We start from the raw sequence: 19,748 nt of genomic DNA, 5'->3' as shown, positions 1-19,748 counted from the left end.
GTCCACACAGCAAGCAGTAAAAAGGCAATTTTAGATGGTTCTGAATTCAGATGCCACCAAATATGATTAAGACCCTAAGTGCTATAGGTAGTTAGAGAAATAGGAGTAAAGTATATATAGATTTAGGTGTTTCCTCCAAAACACGAATTTACGATTCCTAGCCATTTAGAAACTCAGCGTCCATTCCACTAGAATGGTATTTATTACATTCTACTAATTGGTATGCGCTAAATGCCCTGGGGTTTTGCCTAAACACACAATCCGTGTCAGCACCCAGAGCAGTTCTGATTCAAAGCAGACTAGGGCTTTGGGGGCTGGGTAGGTAGCTGGGAAGAAAGGGAGGGGAGACAGACAGACGACAATTGTTAGAGTCTACTGAACATCTTCTGAATGCTGTCTTGGGATAAGAGGGATGGAACAGTAAGTTTAAAACCTTTAAATCTTCCTTGAATGCTCATCGGGTCTGTGTTCCCCAGGATCCAGACCCACAGCCAGCTGTCTCTGGATGTCCGGAATTCGGAGTACCTCGCCACCATGCCCCCGCTCCCTGCAGAGTGTCTGGACATTGACGGCGACTGGAACACTCTGCCCGTTATCTTCGAGGACAGATATGTGGACTGCCCTGCCACAGGTGTGTCTTCTTTTTTGCTTTGGAAACCTCAAGGGTAGGGCTTGCCACTGGGTTCCCATCAGTTGCTCCGTTTACATCCCAGCAGCCATGGGAACAAATCAATGAAGTATTTGTCAGTTCCTAGAGGAGAAGCAAGAGCTAAGGTTAAGCTTGTTATTGGAAATGACTTTGTTGCCGTGAATGGACAAAGCAATGGAAGCCAAGGACACTTATAGTAAAGACTCCCTTTTGGACTCCTGGGGTGGAATTGTATTTAGTGCTTCAGTGTTTTCACCTGTAAGATGGGAACCAAATTCTCCCCCTCACCAGAGTCCCCTGAGAGTCAGATGGAGATCTTTTCTTATCTCAAATGTACAATTCAAATATAAGTTCATTTCTGGTTGAACCTAAATGGCGTTCGGTTGACATTCCTATGCGGTGCTTGCTGTATGGAACGAGCCAGGTAAAGTATTTGAGAAAGTGGGCACATAAATATATGGATTAATGGTTGAACAGCTCACTTCAGGGGGAAGAGGTAACGTGTGTGTGTGTGTGTGTGTGTGTGTGTCTGTGTCTGTGTGTGCAGATTGCAATCTGTTTTGCTGGGGCTGCACGGAGTTTGTTAATGAACTGACCCATCAACTGGAAGGAGCCTAGTGCAAACTGCAGAGAGAATGTCCGTTCCCTGTCCCCTGCACAGCCCTGCTCATGGAAACACAACAAGCTCGTACAAATGACAGAGCTGAAAGAGACCCGTGATCCCTTAAAGGACCAAACTATGCCAGCCCCTATGCTGGAGGTTTTATGAGCTTTCCCTCTTTAACCCTATAAACAACCTCAGAAGTCTATTTAACAGAGAAAAACTGAGGCACAAAGAGGGTAAATGTTAATCCAAGCTGACCCAGCTTGTAAAAGCCACATTCAAAGCCGAGTCACTGCAGTGCCAAAGCCCGTGTCAGCTTGTCATCTCTGGGCAAAATATTTTTTAAACCATTCTATTGGGGTGCCCATCATTAAAGGAGAGGCCCCTTAAATTTCAGAGTTTCCGCAATCTGAGATTTGTAGGATGTTTTAAAAAGTCTAGGTGACTTCCAAGGGCTGCAACGTTGCAAACCAAAGATGTTGTTCGGTTTTCAGTTGTACCCTGACATCTAGTGTCTGCGCTCCGTATGACGGCGTGACTGCGTGTGAGCTCCAGAGATGGCAGCCAACCAGCTGCTCAAAACGACCTCAGTACTCCCTAATGGCCTATATAGGAAAAGAATCTAAACAAAAAAATAAAACAGTGGATACATGTATATGTATAACTGAGTCACCGTGCTGTACACCTGAAACTAACACAATGTTGTAAATGAACTATACTCCAATAAAGGTAAAAAATAAATAAACAAATAAATAAATAAAATTTGGCACCCATCTAAAAAAAAATACATGTATATATTGAAAGAAAAAAAAAAAGCTCAGAACATTGGATTGAGACTGTGTGTGTACATATGTTGATCTTCATTGTAGTTATATGATTGAACTACAGAAAATTTGAACAGTTAGAGAAGATTTTAAAATAAGCACCCACTATCAGACCCCCCAATACTATCATTATTAGACTTCAGATCACCTTCCAGTCTTTCTTTTACGTGCATATTCATAGGTACTCTAGTGGGTATACATCGCAGTCCCCCAGCTCACATGTGCTCTATATACTATCACATAGCTTTATTTTTTATAAACCAACCTCATTTCAGCTGAGCCCCATCCCTCCTGCAGCTTTAGCTGGAAAGTCAATCTCAGCCTTTCTGGGGCTCCCTGACAACCCTCTTTACTGCCCATCACATCACTGCCCTAGAGTTCCACAGCGGCAAGACATTGTTAGGGGAGGTCTTTCTAGGGCCATCTGCCCACGCAGGTCCCTGGAAGCCATGCACTGTCCACATCTACAGAGTATTTTAGGACCGGCATTGCTTTACAACTTCTGTTATGTGCTTTGGACATGGGACTCGGCCAAGGCTAGGACCCCAGCATTTATCACATCTCCCTGGAAGAACCCCGAGGCAGTTGCTCTCAGAGGCCTGGATACTTCCCCAAGGCTTCCCTCACACGCCTCTCACCTGATCCATCCCCATCCCCAAAACTACTTTTACAGAGTCACCTGTATCCATGCTCAAACCCCAAAGATATCCTTATTTTTGAAAATTTTATTGAAGTAGTTGATTTACAATGTTGTGTTAGTTTCAGGTGTAGAGCAAAGTGATTCAGTTATATATACACATATCTATGTAAATATATATAGCCTTTTTTTACATTTTCTTCCATTATAGGTTATTACAAGATATTGAGTATAGTTCCCAGCGCTACACAGTAGGTCCTTGTTGGTTATCTATTTTATATATAGTAGTGTGCATATTTTAATCCCAAACTCCTAATTTCTCTCTCTCCTCCTCCCCTCTGGTGACCCTAAGTTTGTTTTCTATGTCTGTGAGTCTATTTCCCAAAGCTATTCTTGAGGTTCTTGCTGTTTTACACTTTACTTTGGTGATGCTTTAATCCTGGAGCAAAAGTATTAGCGAATAAAGAATTATTTTCTTATTCCTCAAGGGCTTGGTGGCCTTAATTTTTATAATTTGCAATGAAGTTTTTGGGTTTGTATTCCATTCTTTTAGTGTAGTGGAAAAAGGGAAAGAAAAGAATTTCGTTTTCATACTAAAATTGTAATGTTTCTTCGTGGTCTGCTGTAGGACTGTGGCTGGAATACTTAACCTGTACCAGGAACTTGCAAATTCTGTCTATATGATCTGTAATCCCTTCTCTCACCCACCCCCTCACTCTCCTGTCCCAAGGCAATTCGGCTGTTTTCCTAAGATCTTAAGTTGGCCAGATTGCCTGGATTTGAACTTTTTTTTGCCAACATCTAGTAACTATATGAAATTGGGCAACAGGGATTGTGGTTTCTACTCCATAGGCTACTGGAAGCAGTGGATAGTTTCGTCCACTGGCACAGAGGAAGTTACGAATGCACGTCAACTAATACCGTTAGTCTCTGAGTCTAAATCCATCCTCTGTGAATCAAATCCTTTGCTACTCTCATTTTTCCCGTAGTTGTAGTAGTGAAATTAAAATAGCTGTTTTGACAGTCTACTTCCTCACTGGGCTTCCTATGTCCTGTCTTAACTGTCTATGATAAATCTTTCCTTTTTGTTTCAAGAACCCACTAATCCACCTGTTACTTGTCATATAAGGACCAGACTCCTTACTCCTACGAGGCACTCAAGTTCATCCATATTGTGGGCTCTTTCTTCCTGTCTAACCTCATGCCCTTCCCCCACTTCCTCTGTTCACTCTTGCTGCGTCCACGTGGGATCCAACCAACACCTGCAGACTATGCCGCCCAGACTCCTGGGCCTTTGCGCACACTACCCTCCCTACTTAGGTTGACCCATTTTCTCCTTTTATGAAGAAGCTCAATTCGTATTTTCCAGCATACAACCCACATGTTTTGGTAGGAGACCCAGTTGTCCTGTACCATGTTTGTTTCCCAATATTTTGAAAATCCCATAAAGACAAAGAGTGGTTCACGATTATAACTGATCCCCACTTTCCCTCTCTCTAAACCTTGGCCCAGTATAGGGCTTTGCACATAGGATATGTCAATCTACCATTTGTAGGACTAAATAATATTGAAATTGTGTTTTTCACACCGGCACAAACAGTCGATGAGAGTAATAGTCATTGTTCTGCTGCATTTCTGAGCTATTCTCAATTCATTCTATGAACACAATTCATTGGCTGTGAAGTAGCCAGGATGCTAGCCTTGGGGATATAGATACTTATAAAACACAAACTCTTCTCTCCAGGGGGAACAAGCCATGCCCACATGGATCATGGTTTGGTGGTAGATGTGTTACACTACATGTGTGTAGAGGGGACACTAGGAATTTGCAACAGAGAATGTCTAACTTGCTGTAGGGTGTGAGACAGTTCCCCAGAGGAAGGGAAATTTGCTCAGTGTCTCAAGATGCAAAGAACATGTCCAGGGAAGGAAGAGATTCATTCTCCACAATCTTTGTTCTGATCCTTGACCCAATCTTAAATTTCACTCAAAGGATGAGATGATGATGTCTAAAAGCTCCATGTAGTTTTTAAGTAAGTGTCTCAATGGTTTACTCCATGATAATGTTAATAATGATTATATTCATTTAACTTCGTTAAAATTGCATGGAAGATTTAAACTGTTTAAAGAAAATAAAAGGCCAGTCCCCTTTTTTGTGTGTTTGGTGTATATGAAAATTGAATAATCTATCATATAGCTTTCTCAAAAGAGCTATGTTACAGGCACTTATCCCAATTATGCATATTGGGAGGGGGAGAGAGAGAGAGAGAAAGAAAATAAAAGAAGGAGGAGGGGAATGAAATAGAAGAGAAAAGAGACCAGGGGAGAGAATGAGAGACATAATAGTTTACCCTCAAGAAAAGTAAGAAAAAGAAGGTCACACTTTGGCGCGCCTCCACCCTGCTATAAAGACCAAAGCGAACCTGGGAACCTCTTGTGGTCTGAGTGCCGTGTACGATAATTGCCCTGGTTACGGAGCTCAAGCTTGGCAGTGTTTCCCGTCAGAAAGCAGAAACCTGTCTTCCCCATGTGTCCATTTCATATCAGAAGTCTGCTCTGAGTTATGGCTGTGAGGCCCACTGGTTACTATGAACCTGCCCACCCGAGAAGAAAATGTATTCAACTAGGAAAAAGGCTTATTGTTTTTTTCTAACTGTCCGAGGTCTCACAGCTGGCAAGTGTCAGTGTCAGGATTGGAGACCAGGGGCTCCTGGCTCCAAAACATTCTCTATACTCTGTAAATACTGTACACAAGATGGGTACATGTTTTACTATTTGTAACTGGTAATTATTCAAAATGGTTTTTTACTAAGTAAAAGGTAAATCAAGAATTATAATCGGTGGCAGCTTTTGCATTAGTGTGACGCATTTCTGACACTGATAATCCGGTATTAGGGCAAACCTCACAGGTTAAGGGCACAGTCTCTGATACGATTGTCCTTCCTTCACAACTCAGCCACAAGCTCGGGGGTTCTCAGGCCTCCCAGACTTCTGACCAACTGGCTACCAATCCAGGGATTCCCATGACCCCCTCAGGTTTGATAATTTGCTGGAACAATTCATAGAACTCAGGAAAGGGATATACTTATGATTTCAGTATTGTTAGAAAGGATACAAATAAAGACCAGCCAATCATAGGGCGAGGTCTGGAAGGGTCCCAAACATGAAACTTTTATGCCCCCAGGACTGCTATTCCTGGTATATGAATGTACATTGCCCACCGGGGAAGCTTAGTCAGTCCTCCATGTCTAGAGTTGATACTGCGTTTCATAATGTAGGCATGATTGATTGAATCGTGGGCCACGTAAGGAACTCAATCCCCAGCCCATCTCTCCTCTCCAGAGGTTGTACCGACGTCACTTGGTTCAAATCCTCAGTCAACTAGTCACGTGGTCGGGCTTTCTGGCATGGCCAGCCCCCGTCCTGAGTCACCTCCTCAGCACAGACTATCAGAGGACTCACCATGAGTCACTTCGTTATCACTAGCTCAGGATCCACCGTGAATAGCCGACATTCCTATCGCTTGGGAAATTCCAAGAATTTAGAGGATATCTCCCAGGAAGCAGGAACAAAGTCCAGACAAACTCTTTATTATACAATCAGGCATTTGGGTAATTCGTGAGTGTAGATTTTTTTTTAATAAATGTATTTATTTTATTTATTTATTTTTGGCTGAGTTGAGTCTCCGTTGCTGCATGCGGGCTTTCTCTAGTTGCGGCAAGCAGGGGCTACTCTTGGTTGCGGTGTGCGGGCTTCTCATTGTGGTGGCCTCTCTTGTTGCAGAGCAGGGGCTCTAGGCACACGGGCTTCAGTAGTTGCGGCGTGCAGACTCAGTAGTTGTGGCGCACGGGCTTAGTTGCTCCGCGGCATGTGGGATCTTCCCAGACCAGGGATCGAACCCGTGTCCCCTGCGTTGGCAGGCGGATTTTCAACCATTGCGCCACCAGGGAAGCCCCATGAATGTAGATTCTTAAAGTATAACACATTTTTCTTTCTTTTTTTCTTTTTGTAGGGCATAATTTGAGTGTTTACCCTAGTTTTGATGTTGCAGCAACAAGTCCCGCAATACTGAATCTAAACGACAGAGAGGAGAACCATATTGTAAATAGAAAATCATCTTTGAGGGAAGACCTTGTCTTGCCCACCATGAAACCACCCCAGATGGACTCTAACGAAGAGGTTATTAGGTGTCCAGGGCCAAATGAGAATGTCACCACACCTAGTCATACGGACGTGTGCTCAGAATCTCAGGTGTATCTGACAATTGGTGAATTCCAGAACAAACCAGGTTTGCCTGAAGATGAACGTCGGACTGGCCAAAGGTCTGATGTTGGAACGCAGCCGCCGACAGATGAGGACCTGCCCAGGAGGAGTCCTGGTCCAGAGGATGACCAGGCCCCAGCACTGACCTACATGGATGTGAATTCTAGCAATAAGAACCCCTGCAGAGCTGACCCCATAGCGGTCACCAGTACCCAGCACGAGAGCGGGTGCTCTCGAGATAACTATGAATTAGACAGAACTGAGCTAAGCAAAGGGGTAGCAGGTGGAGGTCATCACGATGCCAGCTCTTCAGAGAAAACCACACTCCATGAGTTAAGTACTCTTGGAAAGGGAGCAGACCAGGGGAGCAAGATGGTGCTAAGTCTGAAGCTCATCCCCTCGGAGCCCTGTGATCCACTCAGCTCTTCTTTGAGGGATCCCTTGGACGTCAAGGCTTCCCCAGAGGACCCTCACTCAGAGGAGCGGGAGGGAGTGTCCGTACTCTCTGGGGTCATCAAGAGATCCTCGTCCATCATCTCTGATTCAGGCATCGAGAGTGAACCAAGCTCCGTTGCCTGGTCCGAGGCTCGGAGTAGAGCCCAGGAGTTACCTAGTGACCGGGATGTCTTGCACCAGCTGGTTCGAAGACATGCTCTACACAGGAACTCCTTAGAGGGCGGACACACAGAGAGCAATACAAGTTTGCCGAGCGGGATCCAGGCCTCTCTCACCTCCATTAGCTCTTTGCCTTTTGAGGAAGAGGAAAGGGAACTGGCGCTCACCAAACTGACCAAGTCTGTCTCTGCGCCCCAAATCAGTAGCCCCGAGGAGTCTGCTGAAGGTGCGGACTCCCTGCAGCAAGGGCGAGGTCTTCCTGAGACTTCAGCTGTGCACACCAGGAGCACGGATCCCTCCGGACACCGCCTTCAACTGAGTAATGCTGGGGTTCACCATTCCCTCGTGGAGGTAGTTTCAGATGCTGACAGCCAGCAGGGCCCTGGTTACATAGATATCCCCAAAGGTAAAGAGGATCCGCTTGATCCTCAAGGACCCTGTTGTCTTGACGGCAGGACCGATAACCCTCCAGGGCTTGAAACCAAAGGTCTGAGTTTAAAAATACCACGCATCCCAGCACTTGAAACCCCTAGGTACAGAGCTTTTCCTAGAGAACTCGTGGAGACCCCAGAGCGCATGCCTAAAGGCTCTAATGTGGGGAAAGGAGCTCTTCCCAACAGCAGCATGTTGGACGTTGAGCATTTCATCCACCGTGAGGTGCCTGAAGTGAGTTGCACGTCAGCTGCCGAAATCATCAACCTGGATTCAGCAGGTGAGCGAAGCAGCTCACCTGGCGTCATTGATGATACAGCACTTAGTAGAGGACCTAACGCCGTCCCAGAGGATGGACGTGAAGCAGGCGCTGCGTGCTCCACTGGGACTCACTCCGTCCACTCCCAAGCTACAGGAAACCAGGAGCCGAGGGCAGGCCCCTCCGTCATGCTGTCCCACGTGACCTCTGCAGAGACCTTCTCTCTGGACAGCCTGAAAGCTGTCGAGGTCGTCAACTTATCCATGTCGTGCACTGCCACCTGTCTCCCTTTCTCGTCTGTGCCCAAGGAGACCCCTGCCAGGGCTGGATTCTCTTCCAAACAGACCCCATTTCCCATCACTCATCAACCTTTGGGTTCCTTTGGAGGTGTTCCGAACCATGCCAGCAAGTTGGAAGAGGAAGTCAGTGAAAGGATGTTCAGGTAGGTTTGCTGGTGGCTTACCTACACCAGCACCATCTTTTAGATTCTTCCACATATCTCTCAATTTCAGGCATACTATTTCAAAATTGTGATACCAGTTATTTTCTGGCTTAAATAAAGTGTTACATTCTTATCGTACACATCAGGAATGTAGAGTAGTGCAAAGAAGTAAAAACTATCATCAATAAGCCCATCTCAAATATAGCCCCTGTGTAAGTTCATCTATACGTCTTCCTATGTGCACCTCTATGTATATGCTATTAATTTGCAAAAGTAAGACAATTCTTGACAAACTCTAAGTTTTTTCCAACTTAATATATTGGAAACGTCTTTATATATTTATAAATCTATTTTTGCATTACCATTTTAGTGTAATATTCCATTGTATAAATGTACCATGATTTTGTTAACAAGATCCTTTAGAGATAAACCATAAATGTTTTTTCTTCAGTTTTTCTTACGATGAACAACTATCTTATGAGTGTCATTGTACCTCTGTCTTGGCATATTTCTTTGAGAACCTTTTGGGAATAGGACTAATTCAGATTTTCTTCCTAAGCCCCTTTTGTGTGGTTCTTAAGTTTATCGCTCCTTTTGAAATGCCAGAGTCCATCCCTTTATCCTTGTCTTGGGTTTGTATTCCTATTACTCCCTCACCTATAAACTATGTATTTGATTAAGTATAGTATGGAATCACTTAATCAAAACATCCCATCTCATTCACTTGTTCAAAAAATGCTAAACAGTTACACATTAAAGTTATCCCCCAAAGAAATTGCACAGGCAGGTAAATTTTGGATCCCATGTTTTATAAAGACCATTAAGTGCCTATTATACGCCCATGCCGTCAGTTTAACCAGTGCATAGCAGGCACTGGCCAGTGCCTGGCCAGTGCTGTCCTGGTTGTAACTGTGCTCTCAGTCTAATAAGGAGACGGGGAGATGACAGAAGCAAATGAGGGCAGTTGAGTAAATGGGATGGTTCATGTGTGCACAGCTGAACCAGAAAGAGAAGGACCTCATTTGGCTGTGGGGCAGTGAGTGTGAACAGAGATTGTGGCCATGAGAAGCTTTTTAGAGATGATACCTAAGCTAAGGAGAAAATATGAGACACCATGTTGATGATAATGATGGTGATATGGCTGGTAATCGATCACATCTCCTTTTTCACATTTAATCTGTTACAAGTACTGTTCTAAGCATTTTGAATAGATTATATCACTTAATACAACAAGGCAAAGACAACTTTATGAATTCGATACAGGTGTTATTCCCCTTTCACAAATGAGGAAACTGAATGCAGAGAGGTTATAAAGCAGTTGGTGCACAGCTAGTAAGTGTCTAAGCCGGGATTCTGACTTTGGCAGTCTGATTCCTGAGTCCGTGGTCTTAACCACCTTGTCAGGTAGCCAGGCAAAGAACAGGATAACCAGGTGGGAAAGGAATTTCAGACAGATAGACCCCAATGCACAAAGGCATGGAAGTAAAGACAAGAGGCATAATTCACGCAGGGACTTTATGAGAAACGTGTTCTCTTTGGAGGCTAGCGGATGACGCTGGAGAAGTACATGGAAGCAGGTTAATAAACTCTCACTCCCGGAAGATCGCGTAAAGATTTTGTGGATCCTTGGAGCTGGAGGGAACCTTAGAGGTTCTATTCAATGCAGGAACCACATCTGCAGAACCCAGATCAATACAGCCCTTGGTTTTCCTGGGTCACTTTTCTGCCTCGTTGTTCAGAACAAGCCTTCTTTCACTAGCATCTCCCATGAGGTCCCACATTCAGCCTTGGTCGCTTGGCCGATACTTCCTTGTAGTTGTCCATCACTCCTGCATCCCAGCTCAAAGCATCTCCTGTTCAACATGGAACACACAGCTCGGCTCATGATTAATTAGTGTATTCTCCAGTTTTTATCAGGCCAAAGAAAAATTTAAAAAAGAACTGAAGATTGATGGATTTCTGTACAGTGACTCATCTGTACTAGCTTCTGACATACCGTATTTCCCACCAGAGGAAGAGGAAGAAAATTTGGAAGATGGGATTCACCTGGTAGTCTGTGTCCATGGCCTGGATGGTGAGTTCTACAAGGGTTTCCTCCTCAAAGTTTTGTGCTATAGACGAATTATCATATTCATGAATTAATCTAGTTCAGGGACTTGTTCAACAAATGTTCAATGAGCGACTGTGGAACATTAGTAAGTATGCTGGATCTAGGAAAATGGCATGGCTTTGCTCTCAAAGAAAAGATCTCTCTGGCAAAAAAATATGTTGAGTTAATGAAATACACAAATGAATGAATTAATGCGAAGAAGGAATGAATGGAATGAATAAATCACTTCCACTTTTATGGATTCTAATGTATAACTAAGGGTCAGAGGAGTGAAAGGGCTCCTCTAGGGCTTCAGTGGTGATGAGTAGCAAAACCGGTGGTCACATTCTTCTTATGATGATCAAATAGGGAATGGTGATGGGCTTCACTTCTGTGACACGCTCTTGTTAATATCCTTAATTTTCCTCACTCTTGGGGCTAATGCATTCAATTGTCCACATCGACACCTGGCTGTATGCATTGCATGCCGGGACGCTAAGTCAACAGGTCTATTTAGTGAAGTGGCAGAGAATCCAGTGGTAGATCATCATTCCAGATGATGATGATGATGATGATGATGGTGGTGACGACTTTGATGATGGCCAGCATGTATACATCACTCACCAGGGGCCAGGGACCACTCTAGATACTTAACATTTATTAACGTGGTTGATCCTGACAATAGCCCTGCAGAGTAGCTGCTATTATCACCCCCATTTATAAGTGGAGACACTGACTAAGAGGGCAGCTGAGTAACTTGTATAAGGTCCCACAGCTAACGCGGTTGAGTCAGGATTAAAACCCATCTGTCCGGCTCCAGAGCCCATGGTTTCATTTTGCCTTTTACCAACAAGCTCATCTCTCCCCCAACCGGAACCTCCCTCCACATCCCTGAGTCGTCTTCTTGAAATCTTACTAGGTCTGGTCGTTCCATCACTGGGATGGAAGCTCTTTGTAGCTCTCAGAAAATAAGATAAAATGAACTCCTATTTTAAAAAGCTTCGAAAATTCCCAGCATAAAATATTCTTTATGTTTGATCCTTGTCATTCTCATCTCCTGCCCTTTCTGCTCTCCCCTCTTCCAGCTGCACCAATTCACTCCCATCTCCACGGACAGGGACCATTTCACACCACTGTGTCTTTCTCAACACTGGGTTTTCTTTCCGGTGAGCTTTCCTCTCTCTGCACTGACTTCAGTGCTTCACAAATTTCAGCTGTACACACATTTCCCTTCCCCTTATTTACTCTACCCATGGACCTTGTACTATAATTTCAAAATTTGTACTGAAATGGGCATACTTTTTGAGTGTATTTATGAAAAAAAAGAAACTTCAAATCACACCACAAATTAAATACTAGACTCACGTGCTACACACAAAGAGTCAGACTAAAAATAATTAATATAAACAAAATAAGTTTGCTGAAGTTTGATGTGTGCCATTGTCGGAAGACTTTTTGAGCTTGACACTCACTTTCTCTTTGCAGAAGTATTAAGCTGTTGAAAACATGCTTGTGTTTTTTTCTGTTTTTTTTTTTGTGTGTGGTACGCGGGCCTCTCACTGTTGTGGCCTCTCCCGTTCCGGAGCCCAGGCTCCAGACGCGCAGGCTCAGCGGCCATGGTCCACGGGCGCAGCCGCTCCGCGGCATGTGGGATCTTCCCAGACCGGGGCACGAACCTGTGTCCCCTGCATCGGCAGGCGGACTCTCAACCACTGCGCCACCAGGGAAGCCCAAACATGCTTGTTTTTAACTGGGGCTTCCAATCAGAAGGACCTCCAGAAAGACAAAGAATAACGTCCTCACTCATCCTGTGTACTTTTAACACAGGATCTATGGCCTTGCATGACCAGTGTGCGTCTCTTACTTATCTGATATTAAATTAAAATGAGATAAGCCTCTCAATCTCTTTGTGAAAATAAGAAATCTGGTCAGACTCCATCCTGTAAGCGGGAGAAGAGGGATGCTATAAAGATAGGCCAGCTTCTGCAGTATTTGTGTGGTGTCAGAAAACGGAGCCGCCAATCACAGCATTGTCACTTGGGCATAAAATCATCAAAGAGACAACCAATAACAGAGCACACGTTTCTTTTGAAGGTGATTTCTCTAGTTCCACGTCCATATGTTTAAACTTTGCTGAGTTTTACAGGATCCATTGGTTACATTCCACTTACAAGGCTATATTGATGTTAACAGAGAACTGAAGAAATTGGTAATGGTTATGGGTATCTGCCCAACTCTTCATATTGTGACCAAAGCCCAAGGTTTATATTCTTGTAAGTGTCCTCAGTGGAACACATTATCAAATCATATTTTTTTTTTTTGCGGTACACGGGCCTCTCACTATTGTGGCCTCTCCTGTTGCGGAGCACAGGCTCCGGACGCGCAGGCCCCGCGGCCATGGCTCACGGGCCCAGCCGCTCCACGGCATGTGGGATCCTCCTGGACCGGGGCACGAACCCGTGTCCCCTGCATCGGCAGGTGGACTCTCAACCACTGCGCCACCAGGGAAGCCCTCAAATCATATTTTTTGAGAAAGTTTTAAGTTGCAGAAAGTTCTCTGTTGCTCAGCAGCTGAAGGAGGGGGGCCCACTGTCATCCCTTCCTTAGACTCCTTGTGCTAAACAGAAACACCTGATACATATTTATTAAGGCCACAATGTAGAATGCCATTAGGTAGCTTTAAACAAGAACAGGACCAAAGAGCAAACTTTTACTGTCAGAAATGAAAGGAATGAACAAAATTTAACTTAGTACAAAATAGAAACATTTTCTAAAAGAAAGGGAGTATTTTATAACTGTAGCCCTGCGTGTATGAGCACGTGCTCTGATGGGCCATCGTCGTGGGTCACCCTTCTATTGGGTCATCCTTGAAAATTAAGAGGAGTCTGTCAAACATCTTTAGTTCTCCCATATTCTGTATGGCGTTTTCATCCTCTTTTGAATCCCTTGGTGGTTTCATAAAGAAGGGTATAAAATTGGTAGTCAACGATATCACTTCTAGTTTCCCAGCTGCTTTGAAAGGACGGTTACATGGTAAAGTAGGTCACCTATATAGCCACATAAGCAGCTTCGGACTTTCAACTCTGTAGGGATCCCTTTGAGGAATAGATTAAAACATTCATTAAGCTACCACTGAACCCCATGGCCTGCATGAAATTTACCCCTAACCATACTTGAACAAGAAGCTTATTCTGTTATATCAACTATTTCCCACGTGATTTTCGCTTCAGGGATGCATTCTGTGTGTTCTTTGTGGCTTTGCTATTGGCAGCAGAGCCTCAAGTCCTTGAGCTCTTCTTCCTCTGCCCCGATGGTCACTCACGGAGCTTGCCCTTGCCGACTCTGGTTCCCAAGGGTGATCCTTACTCTCTTGCACATAACTGTGCCCCTGTTTGAGGGACTTCCTTGCTGACAACCTGTAAATGGCAGAACTAGTCCTGCATTAAGGAAGCGATTTGAGAGGGGACTTGAAGACCTCACATTGTGCCACATCCGTGTGTCATCATTAAGTGACACCACTTGCAGAATGTCCTGAGTAAACAGAATTGCCTGTCAAAGAAGGGAGAGGCGGCGTGCCTTCCACCATTCCTGTGTACAGAACGTTCACAAGCCACATATTTATAGATCAGGGAATAATCCCCGTGAGGGAGGAATGCCAGAAAGGCCCTGGCCCTGTGTGGACAGGAGGAGGGGGCAGCACGGGGACCAGTGGATTGGACACGTTTAGTTGTTTTTATTATCAACTTATTGAGAAAGCGGGAGATGGGAGGGGGACCAGAAAGGAGTGAGAAATAAATCCCTTGCGTGTCAGCTGTTATCTGATTAATTGTGGGTCCGTGGTGGGGTTATCTGTCATTTTTAGGGAACAGTGCGGACCTCCGTCTGGTAAAGACTTTCATAGAACTGGGGCTCCCTGGAGGAAAACTGGACTTCCTAATGTCTGAAAAGAATCAGGTATGACAACAAAAGCATCAGAACCGGAAGAATCCCTGATTCGTGTCTTACGTGAGCCTCCTAAGGTCACCGTGATGGTTTATGGCCACACAGATGGGAGGGGACTTTACCAAGGAACACTCCCAGGTGCTTGGAAGGTCTGGAGAGCTCATTTTCTTTTGGGAGGAGGAAATAGTAAGAAGGGGGGACATGTGAGTCAGGTGACTGGGCCTTTTGACCTCACAGGTCATAGGTTGAGTGACAGCTCAGAGCATAAATGATTGGGCATCCGTGGGTCTGTACTGGGGAAGGAGTTTGTCACTGGCATCTTTGTAACCAGTGGAGCTGGATTATGACCTTTTCACAGTCAGAGGTAGACTATGGGGCCTTTGCCATTTCAGGTCTGGAGCCTTAATGGGATGTCAAGGTAGATGAGAACTGAGAGATTCCGTGGCCAAGAGGTGGGCTGGGTGGAATGTGGTCATTGAGTCCCATTCCATGGACTAGAGAGGGATGAGCTAAGTGTTCTTTGGAGGCATAGCACTACTTATAACTAAAGGGTCCCATGACCACTGACAATGGGAATCGTACAGAGAATAATCAACAAGCAAACGCTGGAAGGTACAGTCTCATTCCTCCTCTCTTAGTGGTCCGTCCTGTTGCCTTTTCTTTGACACCTGCTCTATACAAGGCATGCCCTTGGGTGCGTGGGGTATAAACGTGAGCAGGAGGAAAGAGGATCGCTTTGAGCATCTGCGACGCGCTGAGCGGTTGGCGTCTTTCTTCACTTACTTTTCCCAACCGTTCTGTGAAGTGTTGGCACCATTGTCACCTCACAAAGAGGGAACCCACGGTCTGACCTGGAGAGCCCCAATCGGGGGCTCCTTTTCTGGTTGTCGAATACTGATTTGTACCCTAATGTCAGGCGTGGGCATGCCCCCAGGACGCACGGTGGTGTTTAGTGGAGGAAGATGGGCTTGTGCACGGGGCCCGGCCTGGCCCCACGCCCTCCCCAGTAGCCGTTCCCTCTCTCTCCTTCCAGATGGACACGTTTGCAGATTTTGATACCATGACCGATCGGTTACTGGATGAAATCATTCAGCACATCCAGCTGTACAACCTCTCCATATCGCGAATTAGGTAAAAGGAAACCACAGGTAGTTAATGCTGGGGGGAGGGGTGCCACTTTTACGTGTTTGCTGTGTACAAGTTCAGCATGATGCCGTCTGTATACCGGTCTGGGATAAGTTAACCTGGGACCTTTAAGGAGGTAGATTACTTTCAGAACAGAAGTGGGTACCAGGACTGCTTGACACGCCCATATCTGTCATAGCAGGTGTGCAGGAGAATAAACACCGTGCGGCTCAGTAGAACGAGAATTGGACTTAAACAGATATCCTAGGTTTTAAATTCTCGTTCTTCTAACACTCCCAAGTTTGTGTCCCGATTCTACCATATAACCTTTTACAAGCTTTCTGCATCTCTGAGCCTCGGTTTCCCCATCTGTTAAGTGGGACCAGCCCTGAGGGGATGCGTCGCCTGCCCCGTAAAAGGGTTTCAATCAGTGCTAAGTGTGTCCTTCCACTGTAACAGGCAACTTGGCGTAAGTGGTTAAGGTGATAGTCAGTAGCTTGTGTTTCTCAGGCACTTGCAGATGTGGACATAGTGGTGAGTCCCCAATGTCCATGACCCATTTAGGCCTCTAAGATACCACTTCTTTATTCAATAGATGAGGTTTCAGAGGCCTACAGAGTTAGGTAAAATTAAAGGACACACACGAGAAGAGCTAGGGAGCTAATATAATATATAATATAATAGGGTTTTGATAAATAATCATTTAATTTGAAAGTGATGATGTGTCGACTCCATAGATCTTTGAGCAGCAGTGCAGCTGGAGCAGAGCATGTGCTGTGGGCTGAGAGCAGGCAACTCACTAACTGTACTGAGTGAACGAGGGATGAGTAAAATTGGAGAGGCAGGCAGAAGCCGGGACATGAATGGCCTCGTAAGCCAGGCTAAGGAGCTGGGGTTTCACCCTGTGAATGACCAGGAGGGTTCAATGCTCCAATGTGAATTTCAGAAAGAACCCCCAGGTGCACTGAGGGAGGCACAGAGACCAGAACTGGGGGGAGGAGGGTGCTCTAATAACACCAAGATGCCCACACTTCTCTTCTGACCACACTGGGCTCAGAGCTTCCGTTCGCAAAGGCCCCACCTTGGGCTTCACGTGACCAGCGTTTAGAAACCCGATGGGGATGAGTTAGCGGCCCCCCTTCTCCCTGCTGGTTCCCCTAAATCCCATGGGAGGTGGAGGGTGGCTCACCCCTTGGCGCTCCTGGTGCAGCACTTCCCTGGCAGCCAGCCTCCTGCTGTCACTCACGTGGACCCCTCCTGTCTCTCAACAGTTTCATCGGCCATTCTCTGGGCAACATCATCATCCGATCGGTCCTAACACGGCCCCGGTTCCGGTATTACCTCAACAAACTCCACACCTTCCTGTCGCTGTCCGGGCCGCACCTGGGGACCCTGTACAACAACAGCACCCTGGTCAGTACAGGTAAGACTCTCTCCAGCTTCATCATTCCTCAGAGTTCATTCAGGACCCAGGGGAGGGGGAACCAGAGACACATGCTCTTCTTGATGGAACCTGTGGCTTTGGAACCTCTTCAAAGCGTGAGACGGTGGAAGGAGACCTGGGCTCAGAAAGATGTTATTTTGTTTGTGAGCTGAATGAGATTAGACAAGAGGTTCCGCAAGGTCTCTTCTGCTTCAGTTTTCTGTGAATAAAGATAAATAGTGGTGGGGAAGAGAGAGCATGGGTGTCCGTGCAGGCAAGCTGCTGTAACAGGTTGCCGCAGACTGGGTAAGGGGGCGTTTACAAATAACAGACATTCATTTCTCACGCTTCTGGAGGCCGGAAAGCCCAAGATCAAAGCACTGGCAGATTTGGTATCGGGTGAGGTCCCGCTTCCTGGTTCACAGACAGCCGTCTTCACACTGTGTGCTCACATGGTAGAAAGGTCAAGGGAGCCCCTGGGGCCTCTTTTCTAAGGTCACTAATCCCATTCACGAGGGTCCAACCCTCATGACCTAATCACCTTCCAAAGACCACACCTTCAAATACCATCACGTGGAGGGGGTTAGTTTCAGCATATGGATTTTGGGGAAACAAACATTCAGTCTATAGCAATGGGCTTTGAATCATGTCACTTCCATGACAAGCTTATGGTTAAGCTCTAACCCAGGCACTCGAGGAAGACTCTGACCAAGACGTTTCATCTCTGTGCTACTTAGTTTCCTTATTGGTAAAATGAAGCTAATGCGTATATGTTTGTGTATAAATATCGATACATGCATGATGTGTGTATATATATACATATGCCTATCTGTAAACATATATATTTTATATATGTGTGTATGTGTATGTATGTGTTTATATATGTCTATAAACATGTACATTATATATATACACATATGGGGGTGTGCATGTGGGTGTGAATGTGGATGGGGGGCCTTGGGGGGTGGGGCTTAGGCTCAAGGAACAGAAGGGGTCCAGGCGTGCCCCCCACCCTGGTGTCAGAGGACAGGGGACCTCACCTGGGAGCCTAGCAGGCTTCCTGGGCTCGAGTGGGTGCAGCAAACGCCCTCCTTTCCTCTCCTGCTTCTCGGGGTCGTGGGTAGGGAGGGCCTCTCCCACCTGCCTCTCCTGATCTCCGCAGCCTCCCTCCTATCCTCCCAGGACCAATGCGGCTTGAGGGGTGGGCGTTGGAGGGCAGGGGACCAGCCTGGGAGCTCAGCAGGCTCCCTGGCCCCAGTGGGCCCAGGCGACCGCCCTCCGCTCCTCTCCCGCTCTTCCCAGAGAGTCCCTCCCGCCTGCCTCTCCTCATCTCCCCGGCCTCGGCGGCGCTGATCTTGTCTGGCCTCCACTTCTCCTCCCCACCTAGGTCCCCCTACGTCCTACTGGTTCACACTGGGGTTCCTCCCATCTCCTTGGGGGTCAGAGGCCCCCCCCCAGCAGCCGACAGGCGCCCTAGTTGTGGGGAGACGCTAACTCCGCAACTTCCCACACCGCCATCTTCCTTGCATTTTTATCAAATTCATTTCTTTGTGCTTGTGACGTAATGCTCATACTCACCCGTGTTAGTGTCAGCATAACCATAGTAAATGGAGAGACTTCGAAATAGGTTGAATTTAGCTTTTTGATATCCTAAGTGGATCTGTAAGGAGCATTCTTAGATACTTTCGGTACTTAGGACAGTTTCCTTAGGCTCGATTCATAGAAGGGGACTGAAAAATCAAAGGGTTTGGATAGTTTCATGACTCCTGAAGCCTGTCTCATAGATCTTCCATCCCCGCTACCGGTACATAAGAACACGATGTCCCTCTGACTTCCCGAGGATGTGTCAGATTGCCTAGCAGGCTCTCATTTCTAAGGTAGCTAACAAATCAGTTTAATGTCATCTTTCCCCCATTCTTCTTTGCTTTCTTTTCGTTTGATGCGTTTGATGTGGGTTTGGCTTTGTTTTTGTCTTTCTAGGCTTGTGGCTCATGCAGAAATTGAAGAAATCCGGGTCCCTTTTGCAGCTGACCTTCAGGGATAATGCTGATCTGCGCAAATGTTTCCTTTACCAGCTAAGCCAGAAAACAGGTGAGTGGATCCCCCGCAGCACCCCGAGGCCGCGATGAGTGAGAGACGGAGAGCCAACTCCTGAGCCCCAAATTAGAGTCAGGGCTACGCTGACTCACTCACGGAAGGATGTCACCATGAGCTGCACTGTTACACAGTCTCCTCAACTCATGGAGAGGCCAACAGCTACCCAAGAACTCAGCTGCCCCTGGACCGCCTCCCCCCATGGCCTGGGGATGGTATCATGATGAGAGGCAAGTGTGTGCAGTGTCATCTCTACAGCAGAGCCACTGCCCACCGAGCCTTTAATGTCCTAACTGCACAGGCCCCAAGGTCTATGTGCCAACTCCCAGCTCTTTCAGCCAGGTGCAGAT

The 19,748-nt window shown here is 46.2% G+C and overlaps 1 protein-coding gene across 1 annotated transcript in view; it reads left to right on the top strand.

Annotated features, from left to right (window-relative positions):
- Positions 1 to 19,748, top strand: part of FAM135B (family with sequence similarity 135 member B) — a 162,296-nt gene that overhangs the window by 140,746 nt on the left and 1,802 nt on the right. Inside the window, exons 11-17 of the mRNA XM_027132349.1 lie at positions 477 to 631; positions 6,727 to 8,725; positions 10,633 to 10,799; positions 14,677 to 14,768; positions 15,790 to 15,887; positions 17,153 to 17,304; positions 19,285 to 19,395. Coding sequence (XP_026988150.1) covers positions 477 to 631; positions 6,727 to 8,725; positions 10,633 to 10,799; positions 14,677 to 14,768; positions 15,790 to 15,887; positions 17,153 to 17,304; positions 19,285 to 19,395 — 2,774 coding nt within the window. The remainder of the gene's footprint in view (positions 1 to 476; positions 632 to 6,726; positions 8,726 to 10,632; positions 10,800 to 14,676; positions 14,769 to 15,789; positions 15,888 to 17,152; positions 17,305 to 19,284; positions 19,396 to 19,748) is intronic.

The sequence above is a fragment of the Aethalodelphis obliquidens genome, unplaced genomic scaffold (assembly GCF_003676395.1).
Source record: "Aethalodelphis obliquidens isolate GAN/ISIS:26980383/991018 unplaced genomic scaffold, ASM367639v1 scaffold41, whole genome shotgun sequence".
Taxonomy (NCBI): domain Eukaryota; kingdom Metazoa; phylum Chordata; class Mammalia; order Artiodactyla; family Delphinidae; genus Aethalodelphis; species Aethalodelphis obliquidens.
Note: the sequence above shows the minus strand (reverse complement) of the source record. Positions and strands in the feature narration are given on the sequence as shown.